The sequence below is a fragment of the Alligator sinensis genome, unplaced genomic scaffold, assembly GCF_000455745.1.
Source record: "Alligator sinensis unplaced genomic scaffold, ASM45574v1 scaffold354_1, whole genome shotgun sequence".
In the NCBI taxonomy this organism is placed as follows: domain Eukaryota; kingdom Metazoa; phylum Chordata; order Crocodylia; family Alligatoridae; genus Alligator; species Alligator sinensis.
Genome location: NW_005842200.1, coordinates 92,258 through 119,887, shown reverse-complemented (window position 1 = coordinate 119,887; position 27,630 = coordinate 92,258). Strand labels below are relative to the sequence as shown.

At 39.2% G+C, this 27,630-nt stretch overlaps 1 protein-coding gene across 4 annotated transcripts in view; it reads right to left on the bottom strand.

Annotated features, from left to right (window-relative positions):
* TENM3 (teneurin transmembrane protein 3) overlaps positions 1–27,630 on the bottom strand; it is a 540,570-nt gene that overhangs the window by 440,713 nt on the left and 72,227 nt on the right. For 2 of the 4 annotated variants that reach the window (XM_025207579.1, XM_025207580.1), the window contains exons 2-3: positions 17,100–17,402; positions 5,003–5,059 (exon numbers count right to left, since the gene is read on the bottom strand). In XM_025207579.1, the coding sequence (XP_025063364.1) occupies positions 5,003–5,059; positions 17,100–17,331 (289 nt within the window). In that variant the 5' untranslated portion in view covers positions 17,332–17,402. The remainder of the gene's footprint in view (positions 1–5,002; positions 5,060–17,099; positions 17,403–27,630) is intronic. The other 2 variants (XM_014521286.2, XM_014521287.2) reach the window with 1 other exon arrangement.

Here is a 27,630-nt window from a genome sequence, read left to right as displayed (position 1 = left end):
ACAAATGATGCCAAAACATTGATTTTGGAACTAAATGGAATTGCTGCCTTAAACCATGACAGGATGGTTGTCTCCTGTAGAGTTTTCTATATAACAAATAATTTTAAGAGTTGATGTGCATGTTTGCCAGTGAAGCTCAACTAACACCATAAAAGCAATAATACCACATTCTCCACAAAAATTCTACATCTTTTAAAAAGAGCCCAAGTATTAAAAAAGAAATTATGAAATAAATATTAAGTTGATCCAGAGGACAAAGATATGCAGTTGGGGTATGACAGCACTGGACAGTAGAGGAGAATGAAGGGATTTTTCCCACAGGCAATTAAATATTAAAATTAAGATTGAACAGGTGAACTTAAACCAAGAGCTTGATAAAATCTATAAATAGAAGGAAGATCTCCCTCCCACTGCTCTAATGAGCTTCCAACTTACTCTTTCCTCAATGACTTCAGTATTATGTGCTTACACTCCATCATGGGCTCCCTTTTATTATATATCTTTGTAATTCCCTCATTTAACCCCTGAAATACTAAATGGTGCCTGCTGAAAGCCATAAAAGTGAAACGAATTTGGAGGCAGTAGCCAAATATCTGATTTGGGGAAAAAGTTGGGAAAAAAAATCGCTTGCAGAAATGCTTCTTAATCAGTTTTCTAAAGATCCCAGAAAGAATGTATGTGACATGGGATGATGATCTCTTTTATTGGACCAACTAAATAGTTGGGGAAAGGTTCTTTGCAAGAACCTGCCTTAGACCAACACAGCTACAACCAACAACCCTGTGATATAGGATGTGGCGTATGCAATTTCAAAGGGAATGGAGGGGGGGGTTAAATATAATTCATAATGATGGGACATTAGCTTAAACCTTAACTATAGAGTAGCTACTACCATTCCACCATAAACATAATACTTACCTGCAAATTGATATTCACAACCAAGATAATTTAAGGACTGCTGACACTGTACATTTGGCCAGTCAAAAGGCAAAAGAAAATCAAGGTCATAACTCTAAATTAACTTACAAAGGTCCGTACAAGTGATTGTTGTTAAAAAAAAAGTCAGCATTTGCCAACAGTTAGTGTGACTTATTTGAGATACAGCAGTTACTTTCTATTTTAAGGGATGGTCTACGTACAATTTATACTCTGCATGTTGGTTTAGAAATTGATATAGTTAAACACCAGTATGATCCTCAGTGGAGATGTACATAAATGGTACAACATACAGTGATATTGGTAGACCTTTATGTAACTTTTTAAATTAACTGTAGGTAAAATTTTATTACTACATATGGACAAACAAACTCTAAGCACAGTGAAGTAATGACATTATGTTAGATACTGTTGGGAAATGCTGTTTTTTTTCAAAAGTGGAAACCTGCTGTACTTGTATATCAGATATGTAACTGTTCTTAGGTACATAAGATATTCAGAGACACCACCACCACATACATCTCAGATAACAAATATTGGCTACAGAAAAGTATAATCTCTGCAGGTGATTACCATAGCATGCAGGTCTTACGCCTCCTTGATTACAAAACTCTGCTTCCTAGTTTGCAGCTGTTTAATATCAGTACAAAAACATTCACTTAAAATGACAAATCCTAACTACAAGGTAAGTCCACCATATACCAGAAACAGCTAGATACATGTTCCAGGAAAAGAAGTTACAGGAAGCAAACAATACCTCCCATTTTTCATACAGTACGATGCTCATCAGAAGCCTCAATTAACTTTTATTATGTGCCTGCCATGAATTTAAACTATTTTGGACTGGAGAGGTAATGAACTCGCAAGCTAAAGAGCCCTCAAAGAGAACAACTAGCTAAAAATTATCTGACTTATAAACTGAAAGGAACTCTAGCTTCATTTCTACTGATCCCAACTGTGGCAGAATGGGACAACCTAAGTTTCAAGCACGCAGGTTCCAGGTCACTAATGGTTAAAAACAGAGTTCAGATTCATATTCAAAATCTGCACCAGTGTTCTAACTTACAACTCTGCTTTAAATTTAGTTCTACTTCCCATTTTTCCTACTCTTAATCTTTCTATTTGCATTCCTGTGCTCTCTCTATTGTGCCTTCTTCCATCTGTCTGATATGTAACCATCTCCTCCATGGAATACCCAATAATCCACCAAAGAAAGAAATATAAATGAATTTAGAAAAATAAATGAAAATACAACTGACAAGACATATGCAAAACAACACAGTGTCATTTTGGGGGGGAAAAAAACAATCCTCCCCCCATAGAATTGATTTCTCTATTACTTTGTCTCATTTATTTACTGCCAGCTCTTACATTTCCTAGTTCCCCTACCAGTCATGACCATTTTTGTAATATTTTTATCTAGTTCAGATAGCTGATCAGTACAGGGATTTTTCTATTTTTATGCGTCTGTAAATTACCATGTACAACCATGTCCTCATAATAAAATATTGTTTATCATGTTGGCCCTGAAATATACTGCATTATCAGCAGTCATTTCAAAGCATTTTTGCAAGCATCACTTCTTTTCTTCCTCTCCAGTCACCAGCTGAGAGATCATTTGAATTAATTCAGCTCCAGTCCAGTTATTTTTAATTTTCATAATCCTAGTCAAATACTACATGTAGCATGCACAAAAAGTTTAAAAAAAAAATCAAAGCTCATCATCTATGTGTCATCCTCAATAGATCTCCTGAAGATAGCGTATGCACTACACAGGTTTTCCATGAAAACTCTACTCAGCTGGTGCCAGATACGGAGTGACACTACATTTTTTAAATATTGTAAAAGAATTAATTGCTCAAAGAGTCATTCAAGCTTATAGAGGGTGGAATTTTACATGATCAGTAGCCTTACTCTGACTGTACTGGTCCAGGGGCAGAGTTTTGGCTTTTCAACTCTCAGAAATGTAAAAGGCTATAAAAGAATAGCTGTAGTAACCCTACGATGGTGAGTATATGTTCAATATATTGTGTATTCCAATAAAGTAGAAACTAAGTTAAAGTCTGTATACAAAATATGGACAAGAACAAATCCTCTGCACCAAATGGCAAGTAAAATATTTATCCCTTTAATTCTCAGAGTACTGTATAGATAAGAATCATAGAGAAAGTGCTCAGATGGGATGAATGGAGTCATTTTGGCTGTTAAAATGCAAAGCCAGATAGGGATTGTTAGCACTGTTTAATAAGAGTCCTCAGTGACCCCTGCCTTCCACGTGGATAGGGGACTACCCAACCCAAGGTGGCGGCTGGCCAATTTCATGAACAGATTACGGGGCCAGCTGCCATTTTCACAGGCTTATTGTGGTGGCCCAGCCTCTGATTGGCTGAAGGATCCCAGTGGCCCTGTCCATCCCTCCTCCCTTCCCCCTCCCCCAGTGACTGGTGGAGAGGTGCAGGGCCACATGACAGGCAACCCTCTCCTCCAGAGGCAAGGGGCAGCAGCTATCTGGCATGCTTGCCTTCATGCAGGTGCCTTCATGCTGGGCTGCACAGCTGGAAGGACTGCTGGCTCCCACTATGGAGCCAGCCTTTTATTTTTAGTAAGTTCCACCTCCCCACACCAGAAGATTTTGTGGAGATTGCCCGATTTTGCAATTTCTGCAAAATCCATGAAATCGCGATTTGAGCAGGTCCCTATTTACGGGAGGTCCCCGTGCTTACTCTTTCACCCATTGCCCATCTGAGAAACTCTCTTACAATAAACAGGGTCAGAATTTAAGGGTATGCAGAAATGAACAAATTAAAATAAAAGGGTGCAGGGACATGCTTCACCTCAGCTACACTGTGGCAAATTGTGTGTGCCCACTCTTATCCTGCAGTATATAAAAGCTGAACTACCATAGCTTAACCACATTTCACTGGGTCCCTTACACAGAGGGAGAATAACTGAGGCCTTTGATTCCATCTGCTGTGACAAGGACAGTTCCAAACATTTGGTGCTCAGGTTGAGACGGAGTTCAGGTGTCACCACTGAAAAAAAAAGATTAAATAGCAAGAGCCTATAATAACAAATAGAAGCAAGGCAAAGGGAAAAAATAAGCGGAGCTTACTGAGTATCTGTCTCTTGTTTCAGAACTGTCATACTTTTTTTTATAGCGTACAGGGTATTAAACAGAGGAGAGAGAGGAAAGAATGGACAGTAGATGTGATACTTGTCCATTTTGTCATGCACCTTCCACAACATATTTACTGAACAACAGGAGTTTTCAAAGCTGCACCTGCAGAGACTGTTGCTTGCCAATGGGCCAGAAATCATGTTGCCTTCTGTTGAAGAATGAAGACTGACAACCCAATAATAGGCTATACCTGTGTTTACACATCTTCTCTTTGATTTGGTGTTATATATTCGTATGCTTTCATTTTGGTTTTCTTCCCTTTACCCTTTATAAAAATCTTCCCTTTCTTCTAAACCACTTTTTTCCCCATCTCATCTCCTCAGTTCTGTAATATTTTTTCTCATGTTTTTCCCTTTACTCATCACATCATTCCTCCTCTTTTCCCCCTAATCTTTCCTTTTGTCCCTTTTTACTGTGATGTTACAATCTCTATATTGCAATCTTATCTTTCTCTTTTTCTCTTATGGAATCTCTTGATCTTTGCTTCTCCCACACTTCCCTTAGCGAACTGAAAGAACTACACTTCACTAGGACCAAAATAGAGTACAGTCTTCATCTTGTGCTGCCTGTCACACGTTGCTAGTTTGGCATAATTGTTTTCTCAAACAAACAAGATGCAGCACTATTCATTCACAAAGTAATGCATTCCTAATTAGGGTCCAGAGAAGGAAACACGGTACACAATCTGATTTTGTAAACTGCCACACACAGATATTTGTTTAAAAGCTGCCACTCAAGCAGTGCTTGAGAAACAGAAACAGCTATGTGCCTGCCAATAGCATCAGACTTCCTAACAGCAAAATTTGTTCCTTTTAAGGTTCTGCATACAGGATGAATTTACCCTTACAAATGTCTAATTATTAATTTGCGGTACAAGACTTGTATTACCTTTTTTCTCCATCGGACCATACCTCATGACAGCCATGAAGTATTGTAAAAACTGCCCTAGAGGGAAAAAAAATAGAAGTTCTAACTGAATGGATGATATAAAGCCAGACATGTACCTTATGACATATCCTAGCTTGGTACTCTTTTGCCTTTCTTTTCAAATTTTCCTTTTTCCCCATGAATGTAAGCTTAATTTTGAATCCCTCCTTCAGGGCTACATGCTCTAATATGCATTTCTCTTAAAGTTTGTGTAAATATATTGTCTTTTCTCCTTGTGAGTGCTACACTGATTCCTTCCAGTATAACCACCTTTCAGCAAAGAAAAATCTGAAGCTAATCCTTTCACTAGCTCAGCTTTTTCCTTTGTCCTTTATCTAAACCGGGTCTGTTGTGAGTGTGTCCACGTGAATGCATATAATGACTGGGTAAGGGGCAAAGGTATGGGAAACAGAAGACAGTGAGAGTCTTGTAAGGTTTGGAGTATGAACAAGTGATGCAATGTTTGAGGGGTGAAGATTCACGTTTTTGCTATTATTACAGTGAAAAAAAAGTTTAAATCAACTTTTAATAAATAATTTAAAAGAACAGGTTTTAGCAACCCAGAGCTACTTAAATTTATAGTCCACCTATTTCCTTTGAATATGCATAGTGAGAGCTCTACCATGTAAAAAGGATGTTTTGAGCTAGGGTCACTTTTTTCAGGTCACACCACCTCATATTGCTTCTGTAGTTTAGGGTATCTGGATACTGTTAGAATCCCAGATTTGTTTCATACGTTCAGCAGAAACCCACTGAGTAGGAAAATAACTTGATTTAGGAATTCACTTTTTTACTTCTGATGTTAAACAGTAATACCGCATCATCCCTCACTATCTATTTCAACTACCATCCTCACCATCTGAGCACTGCCCTGTACCCTAGCATATAATTTGACCCAAACAGTCTTGGCTTCATGAGAAACATAAAGGCTAGGTACAGATGTGCAAAAAGCCTTAGGTGGAACTGATCTAAGTTACACAGTTTTCTGTAAGTGGTGTAGTTTAGATTGACAGTGAACAGAACACATTTGCCCTTTGGTGGGCAGCAGGGGAGCAAAACTTACACCAGGTTCTGCCATTTTTAAACCAGTCTGTGTGCACCAAACTTCTGTTCTGTTATGGGTATAGACTGGTTTTGTGTGCCAAATTTCTGTTCTGTTACAGATATAGACTGGTTTCCGATCATTTATACTGGTAAAAGTGTAATGTCCGTACCTGGCCAAAAGGAAATGTTAAAATGAAATGCCCTTTCTTTCATGTTTCCAAATGCTATAATAGATTTGTGTCAAACTCTGCAAAGAATTTCTATCTAGGCATAACATTTTAAGGTGCATCTAGGCGCATGGTCTTACCATCAAAGAAGCTGAAGAACAGTGAAAACTGATTTATAAACAGAAGGCCAGTTTCAAGCTCTAGTATGTAGTTGTAGCGATCTTCATTCAAAAGCATGTTACAAACTATATAAATGAGAATCATTCAATAATGCTTTAATGGTCAGATTGTAGGAGACCATCACACAATAATGGTGATGAGAAATATTTTTCCCCATACAATTTTTTAAAATTTGGCTCCAGAATTGTAAAAATGGATTTGAACTTTTACGAAATATGTGCCAAATTTCACTGTAACCAGAAATATGTTGCTAAGGAAAAAATAAACAAACCTCCCCCAAATACTCCCCATCTCTGAAAAGTACCAAAAAAAAAGATACCATTTAATTCACTTTTAAGGATTATTTTTATAAATATTAAAACCTAGTTCTTATGACCATTTAATAGCACCATCTTAAAATATGAAGAAAAGAAATACTTTGAATAGTTTAAAATAAGATGGACACCTCCATTCTGACTTTTGCTTTAAGGTAATCAAAACCCTCTAAATATCTGAGTATTTAAGCATTCTCAGGAAGCTGGTGGAGGTTTTTCAAGAGGCAGATGGATAAGAATTAGATCAGGATGACCTTGGAGCAGCATTCCTGTACTCATTCAGGGGGCTGGGCCAGATTGGAATCCCTTGAAGTCCCTTCCAATTTTATTTCCATGTATTTATGATAAAAGCCACCTTCACATGTCTGAGCTCACGTAAAACAAAACAGGAATGTTTGCCTATGCATGCGGGGGACAGAGAGAGAAATATTTTTTTCTTGACTAATATAGTTATAGTCCCACATTTCTACACTTACATAAGAAACGCAAAGTGTATCTACAACCTAAATGTTACATGCTGTAACAGAACAAAGTATGTGGGTGAGAAAATGTTAGGTTCTTGGATTTAAAAAACTGAAAATAATGCTCTAAAATGATAGCTGTGAGATATGAACTGCCACAATAATTTTAACAGGGGAAGAAGGAAGTGGGGTTAACCCCGAAGTGGACATCTGAGGGGCATCACCAGCACCAACCTCAAGCTGATACACATAAGCTACTGAGGTGTAGGAAGTCTCTGCTGCCATTCTTGCTTCTTCTTGGGCGATGTTTTCACTCCTGGCGGGAAAAAGTGTGCCCTTCATGCAAGTACCTCCACCACCATGGAATGGACAAGGACCTCTGCCGCTGCCACTCCAGATAAGGAGCAGTTTCAAAAGGCATAAGTGTCATGGGGCATGTCTACAGATGTGATTAAAGCACATGAATAAACTCCAGAGCAATATGCTCCAGAGTTTATTTGTGCACAGCACGTGAAGCCAAGTTGGAGCAGCCCAGGCCTGCAGGGGACCCCAGGGATCAGCCTGCCAACCCAGGGCTGCTCCGAGTAGGCTCCATGTGCTGCGGAGGGGCTGGCTGAGGCACAAGGGTGTTTCAGTGTTGGGTAGTTGGCAGACTGCCCCCATGCTGAAGCCAGCTGCTTCGCAGCACACGGAGCCCAGCCAGAGCAGCCAACCCAGGCTGCCGTCAGTTAGCCCCATGCTGAAGCACCCTGTGCCCCAGCCAGCTGGGGGAGCATCTGCACCTACACTGCTGTACACAAAAACTCTGCAACAAGGTAGTACTTATATTTTACTGCACAGTTAATTAGTCAACTGTGCAGTAAACGTCTCATGTAGATGTGCCCATGTGTGCTAGAGTCTTAATCTAGCCTTGATCATTAACTTCATGTAAAACATTTGAAGAACTTTATAATACATTTATTCTAAAGTCTTATTTATAATAACATTTTATTTTAAATCTTATTATTTATAAGTTTCAATTTATTGTATTCTGCCCTCACTGGAAAGGATTTGGGGATGTATAGATGGAACAGGAAATGAAGACAACCCTGACATATCTAAAGATCCGTAAGAAACAGATTCCAGGACACCTGCAAGAAGTACAACTCCTCTCATTCTACACCTTGATCCATCTACCCTTCCCGGTACTGTGATTCCTGGCTTTGCCCCTGCTCTGTCCGTACTCTGTAATCTCTGCACAGAGTGTAGTGCAGTATTAACTTAGGCTCTATCTGCTGGGAGAAGCTCCCTCATACAGTCAGATAAAGCAGCTGGATCTATGGAGCCTGAATTACACAAAGCTAGCATGGGGAAGGTTTCACAGACTTTGGGGTTAAGGGAAACATGCTCTGTTACCTCCACTCCACCACCTTCCGACAGTTTTGATGAAGTAATTAATATTGAGCACTTCCATAGCACCCTCCAATCCAATAAATTTGATTAAGCCTCACAGAACCCTGTGAAGTAGCTGTGATAAGTATTTCCATTTTACATGTGTAGAAAGTTAAATAGAGATATTTGCCAGATTTGGATGAATAGGAATCAGTTTTCAGAACTGGGCTTTGAATTCTGACAGCCAGCCGCATTCAAAGCTATCTAAGCTTGGTTCTTTTTCATTTTTCCACTGTCTTTATCTATCATAAAATGAAGCGAAGTATATGTCCTATCATCTTTAGCTCTTTCCATTTCTCACTCTTGAGTCAGCCTTGAAAAACCATGTCTACTGACCATACCAAAATTAAGAAAGGCAGAAAGTTAACAGAAGGAATACTTACAGCTCTGCATTTGATCTGAGCACCTCTCAACCAGAGAAGACTAAAACTTGGCCCCTCTACAGCAGGAGATCTTTGTGAAAATCTCTTATCCATGCTCAGAGAAATCTCTGGCCATTATGATCAATATTCTGAGTAACTTGTATTGCAGCTGGGGTAGTTGAAGTGAGGCATTTTTCTCTATAGAGTCAGGCTACACAAAATACCTAATCAAGCGTTCCACAGCCAATAACCAGAGTTGATTTTCCCCCAAAGAATCACAATTACCCTCCGTTGCTGAAGAGACAGGAGATCCATAGATCTTCCATGGGTCATGACCCACAAGAGACTAATTTCAACTGGATTAATGCCATAAAGAAAGTGTGCATGTGGCCGAGTGAGTGAGGGCTAGTGCTGGCTGCACTACTAATCTAATAAACTGACTCAATGTGCAGACTGGAAAGCCTGTCTTAGCAGCACTCTTTAGCTAATAGAATAACTACAAAAATCAACTGATTTTATCACCTGAAAACCAATTAACTTCTTATTGTTGCTTATAAATGTAACCAGTATAAAATAATAATATGATAATATTACTTAGTATTTACAGAACTTTTTATCTTGAAGGCGCTTTATAAACATAAACTAATTAATCCTCACAACATGCCTATGAGGTGGGTAAGTATTATAAGAGAAAACTCTGGCAGAAGGTTATGCGACTAGCTCAAGGCCACAAAATCATCCAGAAAGTACTGGTGCTATTATTCTTCCCTGAGATATCCTCTCAAATCTAATGCAGATACTGCAGGGAGTCCTGCTCTGGTGTAATAAACATGAATCAAGCAAAATCACAATGAGGGTTATTAAATGGACCTGAGATTTTCCCTGTGGCTACAAATGTAGGATATAAGTTTAAAAGCTGTCCTTGATTCTAAGAGTCTGGACCAATAAAGGTAGAGGCAATGGAAGGGGATTAATTTACTCCATCTCAGGAGGAAGGCATTAAACCACATATACCTGTTCATACCTTCTGGTAGGTAATCTACAATGTAGACTGGTTCAGTTCCAGAAAGAACCCCTTGCCTACTCTGGTCAAAATGAAACAATCATCAATTAAGCAAGATAATTAAAAAAGGAATGGCAGGGGGAAAATTCATACAAAACAATGTTAAGATAGAGCTATATAATTGGTAGGTTTAAACATAGAAATTTAAGGTTAAAAAAGATGTGACTACCTAAATCTTTTAATCCAGCAGTTGACATTTATGGTGACAGAAAAAGATTAATCATTTTGCTCTCTAAATTAATCATTTTGAATACCTAATATTTAAAGTAATAAACTATGGAGTCACATTCATTAGGACTGAAGTTCTGACTGATGTTTTAGATCTCTGAAGTTAGAAATATTTGCCTCAGAATCATTCAAATTCTTAATAAAAAAAATCTTTTGGTCCCAGAAAGCATGTAGTACCTTCTCCACCTCCTCTTTTTACAAGGTGGGTGACTTAGGTGCTGGGGAGATGGAAGACTTTTATTCTTACAAGACTAAGGACTGATAACCCTGATACTGATGATACAATACACTGTCTAAATGACTTTTCATGACTTTGTTTGCTGGTACCCTATGTGCTAGAGTCTTACCCTACTCAATGCTGTTTTTAAACTATGTAACTGAGCTTGCAAAAGAAGTATTTTTTAGACATCAAGATATCCATGGTTGTTCTTATTTTGTTTTCAAAGGGGAATGCTTTTGTGGTGAGATGTAGCAATGGTGAAAATCAGGTTTGCACTGTGTAAAAGGGTTATATAAATGGAAAACATGGGGGGATCTGTTTGAACTTCTGAGAGCAGCAGCAGCTGCAGAAGAAACACCCAGCAATTCCCAGTTACCTGAGGACAAACTGGCCATCCAGCCAAAGGAACTGTTGGTTGACCAGAATAATCATTTAGGTAACTGTGACTGTGGTATTATCTATATCCTATGTGTGCTCTGTTAATAAAGTCTCTGCTTTAATAATCAGGCCTAACCTCCTCTCTCTAACTATGGGAAAACCCATAGTTTTAGTTTACCCAGAATTAATATTAATTCAGCAAATTAGATCTTTGTCACTCCCAAAATTAATATCCTGTTTGTAATTGCTGCAAGTTTTAACAGAGATACTCTATAAGCATACTTTTAAGCAACACTTTTATACCTATTTAATGAGTATAAACTATGCATGATATTTGTCCAAAACCAAAAGCTTCACAATTTACCAAAAATTAATTGGGCTGGGCCCCAGCAGAATCAACAGCATTTCAAGCCATAGTGACTTCACAGTTCAGCATATGTGTGTACTCCAAATACCTCCCACAAAGGCTCCACATGCTAATTAACCTCCAACTCATGACTGGAACTGGATGTTCTTGTAATGAATCCTGGGATCCTCCAAAATTTATAGGCAGGTAAGGCATAGGGCAGCCTGGGTTGGCTTCATCTTAATGAAGATGAGATGCTCCAGGCTGAGAGAGAAGACAGAGGGATTTTGGGTGAACTGTTTGAGACCCCATTTGGTGATGTCTGCCAGACATTTAAGGCTAATGAAGAAACAGGAATCTTTGGAAATGGGAAAGAAAGGTGCAGTTCAGCTCTGGAAGCAAAGAGGAAGTAAAAATATATGCCATGTAGTAGCTCACCATGACTTAAAAGAGTTGATGCTGAGGGGGACTGCAAGCAATGAATACTACTCTACATCTTATTCAGATGGGTTGCATTAACCTACTCTTGTGGCAGGACTCTATTAGCACGTTTCCCCTCTATAGGCCATGTGTTTTATAATCATGCTTAGTGTTTACTGCATTTAATCAACTTCACAGTTTATTCTATTACTGAACACATACTGCCTTTAGCAGTAGTTTAAAAATAGGCAATATATTTAATGTGGTTTCCTTGTATAAAAATTAAAAAACTAGAGGATTTTTTCCTCATGCTATTGGTGGGGGGACCTCATCTTGTATTCAAGTAAATATGGTATATGCCATTTTAACCCCAGGAGAAGCTAGCTATCTGATCCTGGCAGCAGGCCATAGAGATTGCTCTCTAATGGATTCCCATGACACTATGTTTAATTTTATGGGGTGAATGTTAGTTCCTGTTTTGAATACTATAGTTATGTAGCAGTTTTGCTGTAAGGGTAGCTGTGTAGGAGAAAGTGAGGCTCAGAGACCTGGAGAGAAAAGATCCAGGGGGGACAGAGTAGGGAGAAGGAGTAGTCTTAAGGAGAAAAGACTAGAGTGAAGAGAGTAACTGTCCCAGGGAGGACAGAATGGAGCTTGAAGAAGGACAGAGGGAACTATAGTGGCACAATTAAAGACCATTTTGAGCAGGTCAGTTTTGCTGTGCTGTTTGGGATGGTAGTCTGACCCTCACCACTACCCTCTCTGAAGAACACACCTCCCTTCCTGGGAGATGAATAAAGAAAAGGTTTCAGAGGCAGGGGTGCTATTGATTGCTGGGGAAGCCTGGGACAAAGAGGAGCCATAATCTTGAAGCCAGTGGCCTGCTTGACCTTTGAGAAGCCAGACCAGGGCTGACTTCAAGGGGTCCTGCAGGAAGAAGACCAAATAAAGTTTCTTCTTGAAGAATACTAAGGCATAACTTCCCCTAAAAAGGGTATGATCTGTGGCAAAGGGAACAGCCTACCAGTATATAGTAGGATCCTGGCTTTGCATCAGTTTCAGCTTTTCCCACCCATGGCATGCAGTTGGGGCAGATTAGGAAATGGGAATGACAGAGATCTGATTTGCTGAATTATCTTCTTGGAGAAAATTTGTACATAGTTGGGAATTTGCCTTTAATACTTTTATATTTCATGATTTAGGCACAAAAGTGGGATTTTCAAGGCCAGTAATGGTTAGTTTTACAAATGAATTGGCAATTTAAAGGCAGTCGTTAACATTTTCTTTTTTGATGGAAGATTTCATTTCTCATTCATTTGGTTAACTAGATCTTAAACTGGGATCACAGTTATGTAGCTCAGTGGGAAATATGCATTTGCTAGGAAGAGAATAAAGATAAAAATAAGAAAATGTTTTATACCTATATATATTTAACAGTTTTGGAATAACCTTGGACACATTTTTCACAAGATGCTTCTGTAAAACCAAAAGCAGCAAATTCTTTTCAGTCAAGGATGAATCAAAGGAAAACAGTATCCAGGATTGCAAAACAAACCCTCAGTAACATGACCCAATCAAACCAACAGGTAGTCCCCACAGGTGCTAAAACAGCAAACATTAGAGGAAGCCAATAAGCCATACCAGACAGGCTCAGATGTCACTACTGAGGGGAGAGGCAGGAAGGGGAAGCATTCCAGAGACTGGCATTCAGCCCTGCAGCTGTCAAACATACCCTATGTTTGGCCATAGCTGTTAGCTACAATATTGTGTGCTCTTCTGAAGGAGATGGAGAAACACAACATAAGCAGCAATACAAGTATTTTGTGCCAAGTAACACATGTTCCAGTTGGTTATTTCATTGCTATTTAAAAAGAAAGACAAGTCCCTGTTCAGAGACTTTCATACACACTTTTTTAAAAAGAAAATATGACTTACTACAGGAGTGCTTGCCAGGGCACTTAAAAGAAAGGTCTGCTCCTCCCAATTCAAACCAAATAAAGTGATCAAAGAGGATTGATCAAAGAGGATTGAGTGTTTAAAATAAACTAGCAGCGACCCAAAGTGTGAACATACCACTGAAAACAAGTGTAGGTATTTAATGCATTACTCGCACTAGAAAAACAGCAGAAGGAAGGGACCAGACTATCATACTAATAATCCTCTATTACATGATCCTTCAAAAGTCTTATTTTATTTTTTTAAATTTCCAATAAAAAAACAATGCTTCCTCTAACCATTTTTCTTTTTCCAATTTTCCAATGAAAAATTTTTAGTCATAAAAAGCAGATATTTTTCAGCTTTTCATTGGAAAAAAAATGGTTAGTAAACATTGGTGAATTTTTTTGAAAAAAGGAAAGGAAATATGTTCATATCTTAGGTGCTCTTGAAAATATCTGGGGCTGAGGAATCTATCTATCCAACTCTAATTCTAGGTTCAGTTATTCCACTTGACAAACCACAACATCAACAACAACCCCACCCCGCCAAAATCATTTTGATGTATTTCAGTAGAGTCAACCTAGAAAGTTATCACAGTTCAGAAAACTTTATTTTCTACCCATGAAACACATTTCCCTTTTCTAAACAGACACACAAGGATAGAGCGATGGTTTAGTTCTCAGACCAATTCTGTATTTTTAGATAGCAGAGATGCAGCAATCTACGCCTTTAATCGTTTTGATTCTTAAATTTATGTAGCACTAATTCAATTTGTGGGAATGGAAGTCCTAGAAATTAAAATTTATATCCAAAAATGGAGAGAGTAGAACATTCCTGATACCGCTAAATCCTTCTGGTCAGTCCCTTCATAACATGTAACAAAGTAGGTTGTTGCCTATGAAAACTCATACTTCTCTGAACCCGGTAGTCTTCAAGGTGCTACCTGTCCCTATCTTCTGCCTGACTAGAGTAAAACAGCTAACCACCTCTGTGCCAAACCCATGTGTGTCCAACCCTAGATGGAGGGACCATCTTCAGTTATAACCTTCATGCCTTTGCAATTGTTGATCTCATCACTGAACGATGAAAAACGCAGACCAGTTAATGTTAGTAATTTTTCAGATCTGAATACCTGCCCATTAGAAAACAGACCTTAACATAAACCTATCTGGCCATGGCTACTTAAGAGCCATAAAAATGGATTGGTGACCCAGGTAGAGGGGAAAGACATCATATGTTATCACAAAACTCATCTCAAGGACGATCCAAACCACTCTTTTCCTCACAAAGTCCTTATTGGCTGCTTACAAACATTAACCCCCCCCCCCCCCAACAAAAATGCGCTTTACTGGAAGCACCAGAACATTAGTTCAACCCGGCTCCACAGCATCTGTATAGACCAGACGCTTCAGCAGTGCTTTCTGGCACTTTTATCTAATAGCTGATTTAATCACCAAAAAAGCTCCAGATCAATATAGGTGTTGGGTAAGCCAGGTCCAACTAATGTGAGCCTTCTTTTGGGCATGCAGTAGGCTTGGTGCGGGAGCAGGCTGAGTTTAAAGTAAAGCACTACTTGGGATTTTTTTTTAATGTCTGTAAGCAGCCTATGTGGTCCAGTCTGCTTGAGACAGTCTTGGAAATTAATTTTGATTTGTCTGGCATCTGTTCATAGCTTTAGGCATATTATTTGGAGAAAATGCAGATAAATCTGATTGTATGAGGAGAGGCAATATTATGGTCTAGTAACGTGGTCCACATACAGGCATTATATTTCGACTGAGAGAATTATCACTCTGCTTGTAGAAACTATGAGCATACAAGTATTCATTTAATTTCTCCCAAGAGAAACATGCCCCCTCCAAGAGAAAGTTCTTCCAATTGTTGACCTGAAAGATCTCCCTTGCAAGAGAAACTCTCTCACAGAAATGAATGCCTGTATGCTCCTCTCCCAGTCTGGTCCAGGAGGGGAGTGGAGCACTGGGGCAATGCTCTCCTGGGAAGAACTTCCTGGTTAAGGGAACAGGTAGGGCACTGCCCCACTGCTCCCAGACCAGAGTGGAGAAGCATCTAATCCTTGTCTTCCACCGGCTGCTCAGACAGGGGATGTCCTTCAGGAGAAATGAATGCTTGTCCATAGCCTTTATCATGGAGATAGAATGCAGGAGGCCGATATTCATTTCCCAAGTTTGTCACTTATATTGGTTGTCTGCCTGTTCGAGTTGTCTTATTTTCCCCGTGCCTCATGCACACTTAAAAATTAAATATTACAGGTGTACCGATCCATCAATCCAATATCAGATTGGCACTGATATAAAGAAAATTGATCGTATCGGAAATCAGCCTGATGTGGCCAATAATTCAGCCAATAAATGCTCGTGCTTGTGCACAGCCACAGTGCAGCATGTGTTGGGGAAGGGGGGGAGCACAGCCTAGCAGCTTGGAGAGCTGCATGCAGCTGGTTAGTCTGTTACAGTGGAAGGGGAGGGAGGAGGAAAGGGGTGTGGCGCGGGGGGCAAATCAATGCTCCCCACACTGAGGGAGGAAGTGGGGCTGGGTCAGGCACTGCCCTGCCAAGGTGGGGCACAGGACGGAGCCACAGCTCATCCAGGGGTTGCAGTGCAGCTACTGCCACTGCGTATGCCCCAGGAGGGCACGGGGGCAGTGGGGGCATGTGCCCCTGGATCTGCGTGGGGGGGAGGGTGGGCTGCAGCTGCAGGCTGGGGCCAGGGTTGTGCTCAGATCTTCCTGGCACGTGGGGGGGGAGGGGGAGGATTGAGCCGGGGCTGCGCTTGGGGTGGGTGTCAATGACACTGGAAGAGGGCTACAGGGAGGACTACAGTGAAATTTGAGATAGCTGCAGCCCCCCGCATACCCCCCTTCCAGTGCCACCATCATCCGCCCCTGGCCCCTCTGGGAAGAGCTCAGTGCAGCCTTGGCCCCAACCCACAGCTGTAGCCCACCAGCACCCCACGCATATCCAGGGGGCACACGCCCCCCCATGACCTCCCAGGATGCACACAGCAGTGGGAGCATCACCCTCCACACTCCCTGGATGAGCCACAGCTCCGTCCCATGCCCCACCCCGCCTGGGCAGCACCAGCCTCAGCTCCTGCCCCACTTTTTCCACACCGTAGGGGCCTTGATCTGCCTCCTGCAAGCGCCTTCCCTCCCCCCTCCCCTTCTACCGCAACAGACTTACCAGCTGCACACAGCTGTATCAGAAATCGAATCAGTATCAGCCAATATGCCTCCTTAAAAATTGGCTTTTAATATCGCCCCCCAAAATCTCTGTCGGTGCACCCCTATTAAATATAACACATGCATCTTTGCATATGTAAAATACTTTGAGAAAAATAGATGCAATTGTACTATGTAGGTGTAGAATCTTATTACTAATTACATAACTGGCATGACAATGACAATATACCCCACTCAGACAAGAAATGTCTCCCTGTGCAACACTAACAGTACTGTGTACAGTGTTTGCAGTAGAACATTTGGCCTACCTTGTCTGGTATACTCATCTGCTTCCCTGTGGACCAAGTCTTTTACCCGGTTTCCATAAAGCAACCTAGAGGAATCATGATCGAATGCTTTAAGGGTTTCACTTGAGCTGTAAGATTTCTGTGTAGGCACTCTGCACTCCTCATTTTCTGCTGAAGAATTTGTGTAACGCCGTTCCTTGTCCCGTCTGCTCTTTGTTAGGGAGCAATAAGGCCTACGTTCTTTCACATCCATACTTCATTCCTTCTCTATGAACATCAGCCCAGCTTACTGGAAATTCTTTTCTACATTCAATTTATGTCCACCTATTGAAAAAAGAAACAACACATTAGACTCAGAGTTGAGATGGGCCTTAAAGTTCAACTAGTTCAACGCTCATAGTATTTTAATACGTTAGTAGTTGTCTAATAGCTGTGAATTCTCCATCTCTTTTTGGAATAGAAGTAAAAATCCAGGTCAATACTGTGTGAAACACAGCTCTCTTGTTCCTGCCACAATAGTTTAATTCTTCAGCAGCGTGCCTGGCAGATTAGCCATGAAACCACTGTTAACAATAGGACAAGTTACAATATACTTCTAATTTGCAGCACACAAGTTGGATAATTGACAGCATAAAGACCAAACTCAAATGCCACTACAAAAAATCAGCTTCCAAGCTTGATATAAAATATTTCTAGCTTTTTCCCTAGAAAAGTGTTAACTAAAGTTTATTTTCATCCTCAAATCTGTTACCCATTTCTTCATGTGAGAAACATGGAAACTATAAAGAGAAATCTCACTTTCCTCTATGTATTTTGAGCTTCTTTTATGAACAGACTTCATTTTCATGCTTTCTATTTTTATTTAAGCTTTAGAAAATTTTTATTTATTGAGAATCTAAGCCTAGTAATTCAGGACAAGTGATGATCAAAAATTGTTCTCTCTAGTAGTATGGTTCAGAGTGCTCTTCCTGAATAAGAACAATAATAATGCAAAATTGGTTTTGTCGTCCCAATGTGAATTTGAAATAATTTTCCTTGTTCTCATATCTTAAAAGATAGGCTTTCAAAATATTTTAAAAATCCTATTTACTTCTGAAAACTTGCACCATGTCTTTATAGTCTTTTCCAATATCCCTTAGTTCAGAGAACAATACTACTCAATTTCACTTTGGAGATCCCATATGTAGCACTTGGTATATATTTGGTTTTCCAGGAGACAGATTGTTTAAAAAGAATTGCATATTCCTTTAAAACAAAAAGAAATGTATTTAAAGTGAATTTAAATAAGTCAAAGTTATATGTTTGTAAACCATTTAGAATATAAAAAAAAACAGAGCCTACCTTTGAGGAATCAAATACCTGACAAATGTCATGTTAACTAAAGCACCATTCTTTCTTATATAACAAGTCACATGTTACAGTTCTTTCCTTTGTCTTCAGGAGAGAGGATATAATGAGATCTCTCTCCTTGGTACTCCTCATAGTTTAAAATATTTAAATACCACATTTAATTATTTTACAAAGCTGAGTTATACTAGCAGTTAATTCCTTTGTGACAGAGAATTAAAATACCAGTATACTGTACATATCACAAAAGCAATCTCAAACTGTATTCTCACTGTGTTCAATGAAACCAAGGTTGCTTTAGATATATTCACCTAGTACATTTTTAAATATATTTAATTTCAAACAAACTAATTAATAGTTTCTCTTAATATAATTCTCAGCAAGTATTTAATTTTTCACTAAATTGTAATTCATTTTTTATGACAGCCCTTTTATCATTATATCCGTTTTGAAGGGCTATAGAAGGCACTCACATTTCTTGACCTATATGGATTTCAATTTAGGAATTCGAAGATAAAGTACTACATCACATGGAATGCATAATTCTTAAAAAAGATGCAAACATTTTTCCACTCAAACAAATTCCCCTTTACATTAGGGATAATTGAAAATTATACAGAGAAAAAAACATTTCCTTTGATGCAAAATGTTTTTTCATGCATAAATATCAATTCATAGATAAAGATACAATGCTACTGTTCACAAAACTTAGGAATGCTGAACTGTGCAGGAGCATGTAAATACTTTCTGTGTGATTACTGATTATTTAATAATATACTGCTCTTTTTATTTAAAAAATAATTTTTGAAACACGGTTAGCTTGATTTTTTAAAATCACAGCTGAGCTACTTTAAGTTTATTGATAAACAGCCATTTTAGGGCTTCTGGAAGCAGTGTGTAGATTTCTTTTATGTCCAGCATCTCGTTTTATCTGTATATTTCAAGATATCTACGGGTCTTTAAATCCTGAAATCCCTAAACTGTGCCACGAAGAAAATCGACATACGGTATTCACCATCAAAGATGAGATCAATTTGATTTTTTTAAACAGCCTTCAAGCTTCTACAGCTCTTCTGTAAAATAAAGAGAGCCTTTTGCACAATGCTTTACATTACTATACGTAGCTGAAAATCCTCAAAGATTTAATCTACACTGTAGAGTTAGCAACTACTGATCTGCCCCTCACAGAAGTCAATGAATTCAATACAACTTCAAAAGGCAGTTTTCTGGGTTATCTACTGCCTCTCCAGGATAAGAACGGGAAGGTTAAAAAATAGAAGCTGTTTTATAGCACCAAGTTATTGGACTGCTTTGATGGTAATTACACTGCCATTGTAAACAATGAAGACTCAGTGGACACCATACTTATGTTTTTCATAAGACATTAAGGCATTGATCATGCAAGATGCAGAGCGCTCCAAGGGCCTGATACTGAACCTTTTCAATTCAGTGGTAAAATACACATTATCTTCAATGTCCCTTTACTTCTGATGAGGTTAATTAGAGTTTAATGCTCAGCACCTCATGGGCACTCAGCATCTTGCAGGATCAGGCGCTTAATAATAATTTTATAACTGGCTTAGGAGATGTATATCTCCAGAATGGAGTAACAGAAAGACAAAAAAAATCACTGGAGAAAGAAGTCATAAGAGAGAACAATGTCTGATAGATCTGCCTAATTGAGGCAAAAGTAAAATGTTTTTTGCACTATTTCAACTATGAAACAAAAACTGAAAAACTACAGAGATATTATGCATGTTTTCTGAATTCAGATGGGTATTTAATATTGAAGCCTAAGCTGTCTTGCAGCAAAGACAGGTCAAGAAAAAGAAATCTTACGGTTGGCTTTCTAAAGCTTCTGGTCTAGGTTATTGTTACTTCTGTTTTTTTCTCTTCTTTTTAAAAAAATACTTTCTACCACAGCACACTCTCATTATTGTGTGACATTTTCACCTTGTCATATTATGAGCATCTTCAGACATAAGATGTCTTTTTTTCCTCTCAAGACGACTGGGAATTTTTTCATCAGACCAAACCACTGATAAACAAAGTGCATGTATTCAAGCAGCAATTGTCAGTTACTATATCTGCTCAGCTCTTTCACCATAAGATTATCTATAGCAGTTACAATGACAATACATTTCCCAACTAAAGTTCTCAGCAAGTTTAAGTGACCCCTTGGTCAATGAACTCCAACATAATATATAAGGGGTCACTTTTATATAAATTATTTTCTGTAATATAAAAACTGCTTTCCAGTGGGAGTTAGATTAATACATTTATTATACTTCTTATAAAAAGCACGCACAAAATAATAAGGACAATACAGAAGCTCAAGAGAACAAAATGATTCTAATTTGACACATGAACAGTTTTCTTAACAAACAAGGTTAAAGTTTTAAGCCTAACAGAATGAAACCCATTTTATAACGCATTACAAAAATATTTGCCTTCATCTGCAACTAATATTTTCCCCATATGTCAATATTTATGGTCTATCAAATTGCTTTATCCCAATTAATAGAACAGAAAGAATATGCTGTAGTGTAATATTTACAAACAGACATTCATCTACTAAATTCATTAACCTGCAAAATGATATTAAAATAGCCATGTGAGATACTGTTGCTTTTCAAAATAACCTTCTCTATAGTATTTCTATAGATTCAAGGTTTTATAAGGACCTGGCAAATCTGGATCACATTTTTCATTATGGTATTTAATTACTTGGGGACAATATTTATTGTGGAATACACAGTTTTGGTGGTTTTCTTCAATCCTATTTATTATAAAATACCCTGCCACAGCACTAGATTACCAGCTCAACTAATTTGTGTCATAATGTGTGTTTGAAATGCTCTGGATATAAAGGCAATAGACTGCTTTATGTCCATCTTTCAAGCTGCTAGAACAATGGTTCTCCACCTTTTCAGACTCAAGGCACCCCTCCAAAACTTCCAAGTTTAGCATCATCCCATTTAAAAAAACAAAATTTCATTATGCTATTAATTATAATGTATGAATATTAAAACATTATGAACATATTAATTATCCTTTGGTTATATCATTATAATTATATTATATTAATCTTGCTGCTATCGCTGCCACAGCCAGGTAGAACTGCAATGTGTACCTCCTGCAGAGCCAGACTGGAAAGCAGCTGTGGTAGGAGCACATGCTCTTGCTGCAGTCCTTTCTGGTTTCCTGGAAACAGGGGCACACAGGGCAGGTGGAACGGTCCTGGGCACCTCTGTTTTCAGGAGGCACATGGTAGCCTAACTAATAAACACTTCTTGCAGAAAAGGCATGCCTGCCTGCATTACAATTTCAGCTCCAGCATGCCTTCTGAAAACGGAGGCATATGAGGCAATTTCACCCCATGGCAGCATGGCAATGTCTGTGGCAGGTTCTTGCTGCACCCCAGTTGAGAACCATGGTGCTAGAGCCTTTGTTCTAAGTCTTGGTTTATTTGCATTATTGATCATCACGGTATCTTTTAATCTTTTAGATAATACAGCCAGTGGAATACCTTTTTTCTTTGATTAATAAGGGGAAAATGTATATCAATTTTGCTGCTGATACAGCAACTCCTCTCATATTCCATGTCAGAGTCCTATTTAAAGATACACATTCAATTGGGGATATCCATCACATAAGTTACAAACACAGCCCAATTCAATTTTCATGACAACTCTCAACTGGAGTTCTCAAACCAGTTCACTATAATAAAGAAGCTTACATTATAGTCATTTTTAAGAAATATTGTTTACACGCTACCTTTTTAAAGGTTAATATAGAGGATGGAGTGAAGAAGGAAGGAAAGAAGGAAGCACACAAAGCGCGGGCTTGAATGGGAAAAGTTGAGAGATATGAAGAACAATATTGTATATAGTAGGTGTTTGGAAATAGTATGATGGAGGCAGGAAAAGAATAGATAGAAATAAAAAAAGATAAAGAAGATAAGCGAAGGACTATATATTACCACTCAAACCTTGAGTTCCTTTTTTCCATTATTTTATATGAATCTCTAAAAGGTTTATTATAGATAAAATTTATCCTTACAAATACATGCTGTATTTTCCCTTTTGGCAGTGGCTAGGAGAAGTAAACCTCAAGAAATCTCAAAATATTAGACTTGGGATTACACGAGTTTCCCCACCGATCACCTAAGGTCACTATTGCTGCATACACTATAAATAGCACAGAAGGGCATTTACCTGAGAGCAAAATACTTATGCCATAATTTTAAGGGACTGCTGCATGCAGATCAACCAAAGGATCACGGCCAAGATACTAACATAGGCAACAAAACTGCACTTGCAAAGAACACAAACACATATGCCAATGGGTCCTTGTGGATGCATGCATCCACCCTCATACAGGTGAAGGTCACTGACACACAAAACTTTTTCAGATTTCTGAGAATATTTAGCAGAAACAATTCCTGAGTTCCTTCACTCTACTAGAATATTTTGTTACACTGCTAACCAAATGGGCTATGTAAAAACACAAGAACTTCAACCCCTGAAGTTCTAAAAGAAAACTCTTGTACTCGATTCTGTACATAGCCTAATCGTAACAAAAACCAGAAAACTCCTGAGACATGCCCACATACAATGACAAAGATCCCTGTTGTTCTTTAGAGGAAGGTAAAGGATGATGGACTTGGATATGAATGAGGTTGGAAATGTAGCAATGTTTTACTTTTAACTTACATCTTAAAAAAGTTATTTTAGTATTAGTAATAACTTACAGTTTTATACAGACAGGCATATTGACAAATCCTTTTCCCAATTAAAATGTTAGGGCATGAAAGATGCCCTAAAGACTGTTCTTTAGAAAAGATACAACAAGGACCACATTCACCCTTTTTGCCACAAATATGTCACTGTCCAATGTCAGTTTTCTTCCCCAATATGAACGATATCAGGGCACCATGTAGTGCTAACAGCGCTCAATGTTCTCAATGTTTTCCCTTTAAAATAAATGAATTCTGAACTTGTAATGAAAATCCTTTTCCAAAAAACAAACAGTTCTCCCTCTTTTTCAAATCAATGTAATTCATTTTGTTTCTTACCAACAGTCTTCATTCTTGTGCCATCTCATTGTTAATTAGCATTAACAGTGGCTTGATATTATCTACGTGAAAAAACACCCAATTTTTTGTTTCATTTATTTAAATTCTCCTTCCTTAGTCCTTCTGTATGATGTCGTGTAAGGCTTTTGAGGCAGTTTGTCATCTCTGAAGTGCCATATGCCACCCTATAACTAAATAATTACAATTTGAAAACCTGACCTATAATAGAAAGATGTTCATATTCCATTAAAAGGCCAAAAGCCATTCTTTCTACTACACTCCTTAACCACCTAGCATGATGAGAATTAACATCTATGGAGCTAGATAAGAGAATAAGATTTATAAGTTTGTTTATTTTTGGTTGATAAAAAAGAAAAACCTATATTATATCACTTTTGTATGGTAGGAAACACGTATTATAGCATATATTTTAATTGCTGTGATGTAAATTAGGCTTTAGGGTCATGTTACAAAGTGTTAACGGAAACATCCAGCTACAACTTTAGTGTGCCTGCAGGCCTTTTAAATTATTATAGGAAATTGCTGCATTCAATGCAATAGTTTCAACACTTAGTCCCCCTAAGGGTTATTACAGTTTGGCAACAGTATGCCAATTTCAACTTGTATATAATGCTCCTAACCCCCACCTCATGTTTTATCTAAAGAATCTTTCCAGTATGTACAGCACTAAAAGCATGAAACATTGGGTGGATAAGCAGGAAGATAATTGATAAATGAAAGAGTCTAACAGTACTTTAATGGTTTATGCCCTTTGCTACTTAAAACCTACCCAAGCACAAATTAGCGAAAAGAGGAGAAGAATAAAATTATTGTAATTATCATGGGAGGAGAATAATATGGAAAATATTACGTCATTACATAAGTTAATTTAACCAGCCTCTTCACTTTCAATGCTTAATTTAATTTAGACATATCTAAAAAGAGACAGTGGAAATGGAAAAGGTCCTCTGAAGAGCAAGAATAACAGTTTTAACACATGCAGTATTGGAAAAGGAACAATTTAGAGTCAAGGGGACAATAAAATGGATTAGGATTACTTAGTTGAAAAGAGATGCACAAGGACACAGGACATTGGTATGTGAGATGATGAGGTAGAACAAGGTAATTGACAATGGGAGAAACAGCACATTCCTAACAAGATATATGTACTTTTTTAAAGCAACATATAATTACTTGTTCTAACTAAATGCCACAGAAAATAAACAAAACAAATCATTTAAAGATTGAAAAAATACTTCTTTATAAGAGAGCGTAACAGCTTAGGCGACTGAGGACCATTGTGATGCCCCCTAAAGGCCACCTCATTCCTGCCAGGCTCTCTCCCTCCCACATCTCTCAAAGTCCTGCCTTGCTTTCTTGCCTGCCACATCTCAATGGAAACTTAATGAAAGGGAGGCTGCCCTCAGAGACTGACAAGCCCAAGGTACTCCCTCTTCTCCAGTGGGTGACTCTCCCAACCTTGCTTGCCTTAAGGACTTAAGTTGTGACTCTCCAGCCACCCCCATAGTCATGTCCAAACCTCACAGGTGTCACGCATCCAGCGGGACACTTGTCCCCAAAGCCACCAGGCTGCCTCAGGCCTTTACTCCATTGTTGGGGCTTCTGACTTGCAGGTTTCCACCCCTCTGTTCTAGCTGGCCCTATAGCCAAGGCCCACTATTCCAGACTTGGTTTCTGGGCTCATTGTCTTGCCTTCTGGAGCGTTTCTGGGCTCCTTGTCTTATCTTCTGGAGCCTTATCTCTGCCCCACCTGGGCTCTGGGCTCCCTAACCCCATTCACCTCTCCAGGCTCTTAAAGCCTCATGCTTTGGGCTCCCTGGGCTCTCTCCACCTATCTAGGGCGCTGTACCCCTGGGCCCAAGCTCTGCCCCTCTCTGGGTTATCTCTTCCCTTCTAAGATTATGCTTGGCTCCCTGGCTCCTGTTTGTGCCTTGAGCCTGACTCCCAGCCAGGCTCAAGGCAATCATATACCACTTAGGCACTAATGGGGTCTTCCAAAACCACCCCTTTCCAGTTCAACCCAAACCGCTGGTCGCCTATCAAACTTCTTCTGAGCCCTGAATCAGGCCCCTCTGCCTGTACTCCTGAAGCTCCCTGCCAGGCAGTCATCGGAAGCAGCTACCTCACAGCTTCCTCACCCTACTGCCTCCCAGGTCTAACTCCCTGCTCTAGCTCTGGTTTATATACTAACGCCCTGGTCATGTGCCTCCCCTGTCAACTGATTCATCCACAGAGTTGTTCCTTGACTCTTGCTATGTTGTTTGCCTGTGTCTGTGTTACAGAAATCCTGCCTTTAAAGGGGCACACCACTTTCCAGTAACAGGGCAAGGGTTCCCTGTTACAGTGAGATTAGCACTCACCACTTTCTATGGCTAGAATCACAAGACAAAATTATAATAATCATCAGTCCTTGTGTGTCAGACACAGCCTGAGCACTTGCTGAGGTCAGTAATAAGTTTCCTTCCATGATATAGAGCTGAGTAAATACTTACATTAAGGCTTTCCCAGAAATCACCAGGCATTAGTTAATGTTTTAAATTAGATATTCAACCAAATGCATCACCAGGCTTCTGTAAAGTCTATTCTATTCTTCTGTGAATGTTGGTTACAACTGCTAATTTAACTGTGCAACTTCCAAAAATAAGATTATGCTCATTATAATTCTCATTATGTATGGAATGCTCATCCTCCCATGGATCGCAATATTGATGTAGTAGAGAGGCTTTTGAGCAACCAGTGATCTTCAGAGGAATGTTGTTTGGAGTTTTGTAGTTTTATCACGGTCACCCATGGCAGCGAGGTTGAGAGCGAAGTTTTCAGACTAATAGAGACTAAAAAGTCCTCAAGGGCAGAGCAGGTAGATAAAGAAAGAATACTTCACAATAGCTGCAAAGGTGGATGAAGGCTGCAGGAGAACAGAAACCTCTGGTTGTCTGTGTTTTTCCTACCATTGGATTAAGCTTTCCTTCTCACAAATTATCATGTTGTTGCAGATGTGTAATGGCATGCCCAGATCAGAAGACATTCACAAGGATCTTCCTTCAATAGCAAAACCTATGGCAATGGGTACATGGTGATAGGGGAAGGTGCTAATCATTACTGGAAGCCATGGACCTACATGGAGATGATGATTATATGATGGTTGTTTTGTACTAGGAACTGAGAACAGGTGTGCATCATGGATGCACCCCCACTCAAATCATTAGCACCTGACTATGTCATACTGTGTGTCTGGGACCACTGTAACATCCATATCACCAGAGCTAGGATCAGCGCAGACAACTCCTGGATGGATCACTGTTTGATACGTTCTGTGGTGTCCATTTGTCTTGATGGAAACAATAGAAGCAACCAAAGATGACATTCTATATCAAATGCTTGAAAAAATCCTGCTAAAAGTGATCATCTCCAGCAGTACTTCAGTGAGAAAAACAGCTCCCTGATGACCTTAACACCACTGATCCCTGGAAGAGCCTCTAAGAAGACATCTATGAGGTATGAGAAGAATCTCTATGCTTCTCCAGAAAGAAACATCAGGAATGGTTTGATAAGAATAATAGAAAATTCAAGCTCTCACTGACAAAAGAAGATAAGCCTTCAAAGCTTGGCAGAATGACATGAACTCCAAACAGAAGCAAGACACATTAAAGCCAAAATCCAGAGGAAAATTCAAGAACTAAAGAACAAGTGGTAGGAAGACAAAGTGAAAGAGATTTGAAAGTTTTCCTATGGCTGCAACATGCATAGTTTCTTTAGCACAACCAAAGCTATCTATGGGAAAGCACATACGAAACCATTCCTCTGAGGTCCAAGGATGGAAAAACACTCCTTACTGACAGCTCTACCATCAATGTGCAGTGGAAGAAGCACGTTCATGAGCTTCTGAACCAACATTCTAATGTCAGACAATACAGGTTTCCCTCGACTTGTGCGGTACATGTCTTCCCGGAGCATGGAGCATAAATCAAATTCACATAAAGCAAACCCACTTCCCACAGCGGTGAAAAAGGGAGGGAGTGAGGCTGGGACTAGGGAAGGGTCAGGTGGAGGGGTGCTGCTCCTGGAGCTGAACAAGGGCGCAAAGCAGAGAGAACTATCTATGGGTGC